The 9062-nt window shown below is 54.8% G+C and overlaps 1 protein-coding gene across 1 annotated transcript in view; it reads right to left on the bottom strand.

Moving 5' to 3' along the window:
• Positions 1-6709: 6709 nt before the first annotated feature.
• The window catches only part of EBI3 (Epstein-Barr virus induced 3), a 5479-nt gene continuing 3126 nt past the window's right edge, over positions 6710-9062 (bottom strand). Inside the window, exons 4-5 of the mRNA XM_011381910.1 lie at positions 8465-8622; positions 6710-7092 (exon numbers count right to left, since the gene is read on the bottom strand). Coding sequence (XP_011380212.1) covers positions 6940-7092; positions 8465-8622 — 311 coding nt within the window. The 3' untranslated portion in view covers positions 6710-6939. The remainder of the gene's footprint in view (positions 7093-8464; positions 8623-9062) is intronic.

Here is a 9062-nt window from a genome sequence, read left to right as displayed (position 1 = left end):
TGCTGCCACCTGGTGGCCGCTCGAGGCGCCGCGCTCAGCTCTGGGGCCCCGCGGGGCGCGGGCGGGTGCCCCAGGTCCTCTGACCCAGATCCCAGCCCTTCTCCGGCCTCCCTGCTCGTAGCCCCCTGAGAACCAGGACCTTTGCCACCCCCACGCCCCCTGCTGTGCTGACCGAGTCTGCTCCCCGCTCTAAACTCCACTGGGGCTCCCTGTCGCGCTAAGCTTGACTCTCGAGGCCTCGGCCCAGTTTCCATCCCCCACACTCTGCCCTTAAACTTGCTAAATCACACCAGGGGCTCTGGCCGCCATGCCCGGCCCCACGCCGGTCCCTCTGGCTGGAAGAGTCCCTGGCCTCTAGTTCACTCGGTAAACTCCTCTCATCCTCGGTACAGGGGTCCCCTCCCCAGAAAGCCTTTCCTAGGGTTCAGGAACCAGTGCGCGCGCGCCCACGGTGGCCTCTGCCGCCCTACTAGCTGCCTCTCCAACCACACCTGTATGGTTCCCTGCTGGGTCTGCATTGCCACACACAGTTCTTGGCACACAGTAGGTGTTCACTCATATATTTGAGAGAATGAGGGAAAATGGAGGCGCCCACTTTGGGGGCGAGTTAGCGGGAGGCAGAAGGCGCTCAGGGCGCAGCGGAGCAGTAACCAGTTTTTCAGCGTCAAACCCGCAGTAATGTTTGAATTCTGTTTTTTTTACCACACGTATACAAGTGCTAAATATACATGTAATTCTAGTTATTTAATCACCTGAAATTCTTCACCAGAAAGGTCAATTTATAACATTTTGCCATAGTTCCTTTAGCCTTTAAAAGCTATATATACACACACATAACTTTACAATTTGGGTAAAAAAAAAAAAAAATCATTTTCTGGAAGTAACCCAAATACCTGCCAAGGGATGAATGAATAAACACATGTAGTCCATCCACGTACTGGAATGTTATTCAGCCATGAAAAGGAACAGGTGCTGATTTTTCCCTACACCGTGGACGATCCATGAACACAGGACTCTCAGTGAGAGAAGCTGGACACAGAAGGCCACACGGTGTGACTCCATTTATGTGTCACGTCCCGAACAGGCACGTCCACGGAGACAGAGAGTGAGTGAGGGAGTAGGTGCCAAGGACTGGGGGAGAGGGACAGGAAGTGACTGCTAATAGGGACAGAGTTTATTTTGGGGGTGATGAAATTTCTGGGGGGGTGGCTTATTTTTGGAGTCTTGGAGTTAGATTGAGGTGGTAGTTTAGCACATTGCAGATATACTAAAAAGCACTGAACTGTACACTTTAAAAGGGTGAATTGTATGATCGTAGAATGTTATCGCAATAAAGCCGTTGTTAAACAAATAACCGAAAATATAATTTAAAAAAACGTACCGTTTATTTTAATCAAATCTTATTTTTTAAACAAACAAGCGAAAAGCTTCTGGCAAAATTATATTCAAATAGTACAGATACATGTGAAGAGAAAATTGTAAGCTCTCGTTGTCCTTTCCCCAAATCCTTAATGCCACCCTTTGGGTGACAATGCAGGTAAAAGTGTGACTGTTACTGGCTATATAATATTCCACCGTAGTCCCTTATTATTGTCCATCTAGGTTGCTTCTAGTTTGTTCACTGAGTCCCTTATTATTGTACATTAAGTTGCTTCTCGTTTTTTGCCTTTATAAATCATGCCACCAGAAACATAAACCCCAAACCTTTGTTTCCTGGGCATAAGGTCAGACAGGGCTCTTGGCCTCTGCGAGTGAAGGTCCCCTCAGAAGGGAAGCCACACAGAGCGAGGCAGAGAGCCCCCCAACTGCCCTCCCTCAGCCCCTCCCACTCAGCCCAGCCCACGGCCCCCTGGCTGTCCCTATAAACACTCCCAGCTCAGTCTCACCTTCGTCCTTGCAGTTCTCACAGCCTTCCATCCTGCAGACCCCGGTTCCGCTGGCATTTTTCCTGACTCTTCCAGACCACCCCAGCTGAGCATGCTCCCTCCCCCCCCACCTATCCAGTCGCTCTCGCGTCACCGATTTACGCATCCCGTGCACACCTGGCGTGAATTTGCCTGAGTACTTGTTTATTACCTCCGCTCCCCATCACACTGTGGGATCCACGGGGTCAGGGATCGATCCCCACAGTGTCTCTGGCACCCAGCCTAGGCCCTGGCACACAGCAGGTGCTTAATAAAGGACTGCTGAATGGAAAAAAAAAATGAAGAAAGGAGAGAGAGAAAATAGACAGATCGACAACATGTAAACACACACCGAATTTTACTGAACAAAGGTGTCTTTGATTACCAGGTGTATCTGATTTCAAATACGCTAAAATGTGAAAAATCGTGAGTCTTAGAATTGGTAAGATACGGTAATTCCCAAGAGGTAGAAGAACAAGATACGAGAACTGTGATGGGCAGACAACAGATGGGTTGGATGGGGGGACAGGAGGAGGTCTGTGAGGGGCTGTGATTTCAGCCAAGACCAGAAGGGCGAAGAAGAGCCAGCCACGTGAGAACAGAAGAAAGAGTGTTCTGGACTGAGGGAGCAGCTTGTGCAAAGGTCCTGGGGCGGGAGCTCCTGGATGCTGGACGAGGTGGGTGTGGTACAGGGCCCGTCTCCCTGCTCACACTTTACCACCGAGGGGCAGGATCTCCAGGCAGGCCTTGGCTGGGAAATTAGCCCCAAACAATGGGGAAGCAAGGCTTGAAGCGGTCACTTGCTCACGAGGTTGGTGGCTGAGCCAGAACTGGCGACCTGGGTTGAATGCCAGGGTTTCTGTGGACCCTGGGAACCGGGCCAGTCTGCCACTACTGGTGCGCAGGTGGCCCATGGGGGGGCGCTCACCTCATGTCGAGGGGCCCATCATCTGCAGCAGGTACTGCTGGCCTGTAGGGAGCTTGAGCTCGGTTCCTGGGACAGGTCAAGTTCGGGTGGGCAGTGTTTCTGTGGGGAGGAGGGAGGTGCCAGGGGAGCAGGCCGGGGGCAAAGGGAAGGGTCTCTGCGAGCTGTGCCGGGGTCCACCGAGACCACCCCCGGGCTCGACGATCTGACAAGAGGACTCCTGGGCTCAGCTTTCCGTCGTACTCACGGTGACCATCTATCACAGCAGGTCACAGAGAAAAGCCGGCAAAGGGAGAAGCCACGGGCCCAGGGAGGCCCGGCGCGAACTCCCAGAACCTTCTCCCAATGGAGTCTCGCAGGACGAGCTGCATTCCTCCAGCGGTGAATCGTGACATGTGTGAAACGTCGTCTCAAGGATGCTCATAGCGACCCAGTGGCAGGATTCTCACTGGGGGTTGGTCCTGGGGAGCGGGTGCCTGGCGTGAACCTCATCATACACATACCGTATCAGGGAACAGCAGGAACCGTCCTGAACTTCGAGTTCCCGGATGCCAGCCGAGGTCCAGCCTCGCAGGCCGGCCCTTCTGAGGCAGCCTCGGAGACGCCGTATTAAAACTCCCCGCATGGGAGCCTGGAATGGGGGTCACGGAGAAGGCGCGTTTGGACTGTGGAAAGTAACTGCGTTGGAAAATCAGCAGGGAGAGGCACGCCGTGTTTTGAGTACCTACTGGGCACCCAGCACCACATGGAGCACTTTCTAGCTCTTTCAAAGACTCTACGAACCGGGGAGTGACCCACCCATTTCAGAGAGGAGGGCACCGAGTCCCGGTGGCCCCAGCGACTCACGGTCACACAGTGTGAACAGCAGAGCCGGACACGACTCTAGGAAGAGCCTGGAGCGTGTGACCGCAGCCAAGTCTGGGTCCGACTCCGCCACGCCCTGGCTATCGCGTAGCCTCTCTGGGCCTCAGTTTCCTCATCCAAATGGATGTAACACGTCCGCCTGCAAGGACTCGATGATGAACATGGCACTTAGCACAGCACCCGGCACACGGAAGTTATCAACCTGTAAGCGATGGAAGCAGGCCAGAGCTCTCTTCCCCAAAGCGGAATCCTGCCTTCCAAGACCCCGCTCCACCTCTCGGGCGTCCTGGATTTGCCCTGACGGAGTCAGGACGAGTGGAGGCAGTTGAAAGGGCTCCCTGCCCGCAGACTGGAGAGGGGACTTCAAAAAGGGATGCAGCAGGACGCGAAGGTGCAGCGGAGCATGCCAATGCGTTAAAGGAAGCTGCCCCCAAGGGATGCGACCGGACAAGTCCCTACGGAAAACCCAGGCAGGTACATAACCGAAGCGCCGTCTCCCGTCCCCCAGGCAGCTGGGTACAGCCCGGCAGAGGGGAAGGTTTAGTGCAGGCCCAGTTCCCATGGCAGGTGATCAGAAGGGATGCCCTGGCCCGTGCAAGGCCGGCCAGAGAGAAGAGAAAGGTCCAGATGGGGAGCCCACGGTGGCCAGGCTCCGAGACATCCCACCCTGGGGACAAAGCCCCAGACGCCCAACACTTCCGCTTGACCCATTTCCCGTTTGGCCCGAAAACGTTCGCCGGTGGTGCTGGCGGCTGCAGCGTCTGACCCGGGATAACTCGCGGACGATGGCCCCGACCTCACGCCCTAAGCTGGCTATTATTATGTGCACATCGCTCTAGTCTGTGGATGGTCCTTGGAAACAAATGGCATCGTTCTGATTGTGGCTTTCTGTTTTCAGTAGCGGCATTTCCAGTTACGAAACACAGCAATTCTCGATTGCGGAAAACCTTAAATCCTAGAAAATGTAGTGTTCCGACACGTGACGTTGTCCACCGAAGATTCATCTGATGAATCCAATTTATGTACGTATTTCTGTGATACCAGGATTAGAGACAAGTCCTGTTTAGAAATAACCTCAAGAACAGCTTCTGTATTTTATTTTCACATTGAAAACCAGACAGATTTGCTTCAGCCTCAAACCTCAAAGAGCGTGTTTATGTAAAATTAAATTGACGCGGGCGGCGAGACGCGCTTTTTTTTTTTTTTTTTCCCTAAACAGGAAATGGGTCGAACACTTTCTCTCCGACATCTTCGCCTGCTACTCTTCTCACACACGGGAGAGACGTCTTTTGGGTTGGTGTTCCCTGCACCTCCCAGGCCGCCCAGGTACTTCCCGCACCGGCACTTCCTCCCGCTCCGCTATTGGCTGCAGTTTACATAGCTTCCCTTTTTCATTGGGTGACGTCCACGCCTGTCAAAAATCCCAGTCCGGCTGTCTTCCCTCCGGTTGCAACTTGGGTAGGGCGCTACTAAGGTTCCGGGGCAGCTGGACTTGGGGACCTTCCGGAAGGCGCTGTGCCCCTGGAGGTCGGCAGTGGCCTGTTGAAATCTTGTCGTGACGTGATCTTGTTGTGACACTCTGTTGTCCATTCTTTTATTCAGCAAAATAAAACCAAAAAAACCAAAAAGCCCACTCGTTGTTGAGCGCTTACCCCATGTGGGGGCCTCTGGGACCCACGCCTGCTTTGTGTCCCTGACGTTCACGTGGGATCTGCGGGCAGTTCCCGTGGGCTACACGGGTCGTGGCAGGTACCCTGGATGGCCCTCCCCGAGTTTATCTCGAGTCACAGGCAGAGGCCCAAAGACCAGCCTGCAACCCCACCTGCCCCCCATACACACACTAGCTGTCAACTATCACCCACCACAGCCTGCCTATGTTTTCTGTTTAACCGGGACTTCCCACCCCATTCCTCCCCCCCCCGCCCCGTGCTTTTATAAATGTTTGTTCTGTGTCACATATGTGTTCGGTCACTGGGGACACAGCAGCGAACAAGACATAAGTTTCCTGCCCTCACGGCGGTCACCGTCTGGAGGGATAGACAGTGAGCACACAGAAAGGACCCTGTGGGCCCGGCACGCCTTGCGAAGACGAGACAGGGCAGCGTCTGGAAAGCGATGAGAAGGGGCCACTCGAGGTGGCACCCGAGTCCCCCGTGGCTGCTGTAACAAACGGCCACCAGCTCGGTGGGTGAGCGCATGTCCGTGATCGCGGAGTTCTGGGGCTGGGAAGCGCGATGTGGGGGGCGGGGGCGTTTCCTTGACTTTTCCAGTGACTGGAGGAGCCTGCGATACTTGGCTCGTGGCCCTGCGTCACCCTGACTTCCGCTTTCACTGTCGTGTCTCCTTCTTTCTGTCCTTCCCTCCAACCCTCTTGCCTCTTTAGGGTAAAGATCCTTGTGACTTTCTTGGGGCCACCTGGATAATCCTAGGTGACCCTCCTTGATGCCCATTAACTTAATGAAATATCATTACATTTTGAGTTAAGGAGCCTCACAATTCTTCATTTAACCGCACCTGCAAATTACCATATTCACAGGTTCCGAGGCTTAGGATGTGGATATCTTGGGCGGGTGGGGTGGGCATTATTCTGCCTGTCACAGACGAGGTGGTCAGGGAAGGCTTCTCAGAGAACGTGACCTTTGAGATGAGACCCACTGAAATCCACAGACAAGCCCATGGATTGAGAAAATCCTTTGGGGCCTGGCCACTTTGCCTCCTCCTCAGAGAAATCTTCCCAAACTCATGATCCATTTGTGTGCACCCGCACGGGGGCTCACATCTGGACAGGTATCGAGATGGTAGGTGACCTGAACTGCTGAACCGAGTGAATCCCAGTGTCCCATCTATGCAGCACCCCCGCCACCCCACCCCAACTTCCTCCACTTCCGGATGTATCCTCCTCCGGCCCAGCCCCGACCCCATCCACTGGAGGGGTGATTTGCTGTGTGCGTCCTGCTCTGTCCTGTCCTCTCTGGGTCTGTTAACGAAAAGAGGAAGAGTCTTGAGTCCAGTGACAACGGTTCTTGTCTAATTAAATGACACAAAGATTTCACATTCGCAGCTGTGCAGTCAAAGGAGGGAGTACATCCCCACGTCACACGAAACTGAGGCTCAGAGAAGCAAAGTCACTTGTCCAGGGTTCCCCACAAGTCAGCAGCAGAGAAGCCGGGATACTCAGGTCCCATCCACCTTTGGGTGGGTGGATGTCGAGGACCCAGCCCCTCTTCCTGGGTGCTGGGACGCCCGCTACTTGCCCAGGGTCACAGACACGGTGGCGGGGTGACTCCAGTCGCTCAGCTCTCCATAGTCGGTGAGATCCTGAGCGGCCACTTGGATGTGGTACCTGGCTCGGGGTCGCACAGCCCTGAGGGTGAAGGATGTGGCTTCGATGGGCCCCACCTGCGGGCAGAAGGAGGGCGGGTCAGTGGGGTCGGGGAGACTGGGTGGGGCCATCCTAAACGGCGGTCCCTAGGGATGTCTCTCCCTGACCAGAACATCCCTCACCAGCCTCCAACTGGAGCCTCCGCCATTCATTATTTGTATCTTAGGACGTTTTGACATCTTAAACATCTTGCTGGCTGAAGAGAGACCGCCCTGCCTGCGGTCAGCCAGTTCTTAGAGATGGCAGAGGGTCGGCCAGGAGCATGCCTTTCACATACAGACCTAGCAGTGCTGAGTCTATCACCCCACACCTTAGTCGCCCAGGGCCAGGAGCCAGGTGCCTTGAGATCGCCCCGGAGCCCAGAGGCCCCTGGGGCTGCTCACTCGCCAACCCCGAAGCCTCCGCCCCGGAGACTCCGCCTCTCCCACCGAGACCCCGCCTCTCCCAACGAGACCCCGCCTCTCCCAACGAGACTCTGGCGGGGGGCCGGGGGAGGGGCCTCTGGCCCCCCCTCCCCGGCCCCTGCTCTGGCCACCTGGTGTTGCGCTACGTGGCATGGCGTGTCCCCTTCTCTTAGGAAATGTACACAGTTCTTCTTCCCAGGGCCTTGACCCCTCCGTGTCCCCACTCAGGCACCAGACACCCGCTCAGCTCCGGCTCTTCTGCTCTATCCCTGTCTTTCCTTTCCTCCCTGTCCACGCGCTCCCTCCCTAGCCCGGCCCTCCGCCTTGCAGGTCCCCCCTCGTCCTCAGAATGTCCCATTTTGGCCACACAGGCAGCTCCCCAAACCCAGGTTCTCTACCCGCACTGACCCATGTGGTTGCCAGCCGCGGCACCATGCGTTTTAAATTTCGATTAATTAAAATTTAGATTACTTAAAGGTTGCACAACTTAGTAAACATACTCAGAGCCATTGGCTCAGGCACTTTTTTTTTATTTAAAAATTTTTATTGAGCTATAACTGATATTTAACATGGTACTCTGTTTTTTTTAACACCTCAGCACCTGGTCTCCCTAGGTGGTCTCCCATCCAAGTACTAACCAGGCCTGACCCTGCTTAGCTTCACAAGATCAGATAGGATCGGGCTTGTTCAGGTTGGCATCTCAGGCACTTTAAAACAGTGAGTTTTAAGGCATGTGAGTTGTATCCCAATTTAAAAATTGCCATTTTCACTTTTCAGCTACTGTGAATTACACTGCTATGATTTTCGTGTACAAGGACTCGTTGGATTTCTAATTCTTTAGGGCAGACTCGTTACTGGGCTGCCTTTATTTGGCACGCCAGCCACCTGGAGCTTCGGGGAGACCCTCCCCGCCCCCCTGCACAACTCCCGCGCACCCTTCTCCCTAGCTGGGGACCAGCCGCTGGCCACCTCGTGTCTTCCTCACCTGGCGGAAGCGAGAAGTCCCTTGACGCCTGTAGCGGATCCAGTACTTGAGTGAGAAGATCTCTGGGAAGGGCCAGGACTTGGGGGGCCCCCACTGCACCTCCAGCTGCTGCCCGGGGAGGGGGCTCAGGCGCACCTCTTCTGGAGGGTCCGGTTTGACTAATGGATGAACAGGCCGGGTCAGCGGATGGCGGATCGATTCACTCATTCAAACAGCCAACGAACATTAATTGACGACCCACTGAGTGTCCAGCGGTGTTCTGGACACTGGGGATCCAGCAGTAACCAACACAGACCCAAGCCCTGTCCCCCCCCCCGGAGCTCAGTCCTTCAGGGCGGAAGACAAAAGACAAAAGCCAACCTACTGATCATAAAAAGCAGCGAGGCCTGGGACTGCGCGGAGGGGAGCGTTTTGCAACGCTTTTTTGAGATGTAATTTGCATACTGCAAAACCCACTCTTCCAAAGTGTGCAGTTCAGTGGTTTTTGGTACATTCACAATGGCGCGTGACCATCACCGCTATTTAGCTCAGAACTTTTCCTTCACCCCCAAAAGAAGTCCCGCATCCTTAAGCAGTCACCGCCCGCACCCACTCCTGG

This window comes from Pteropus vampyrus, unplaced genomic scaffold, assembly GCF_000151845.1.
Source record: "Pteropus vampyrus isolate Shadow unplaced genomic scaffold, Pvam_2.0 Scaffold459, whole genome shotgun sequence".
Classification (NCBI taxonomy): Eukaryota; Metazoa; Chordata; class Mammalia; order Chiroptera; family Pteropodidae; genus Pteropus; species Pteropus vampyrus.
The sequence above is the reverse complement of the archived record's forward strand: the minus strand, read 5'-3'. Positions and strand labels throughout refer to the sequence as shown.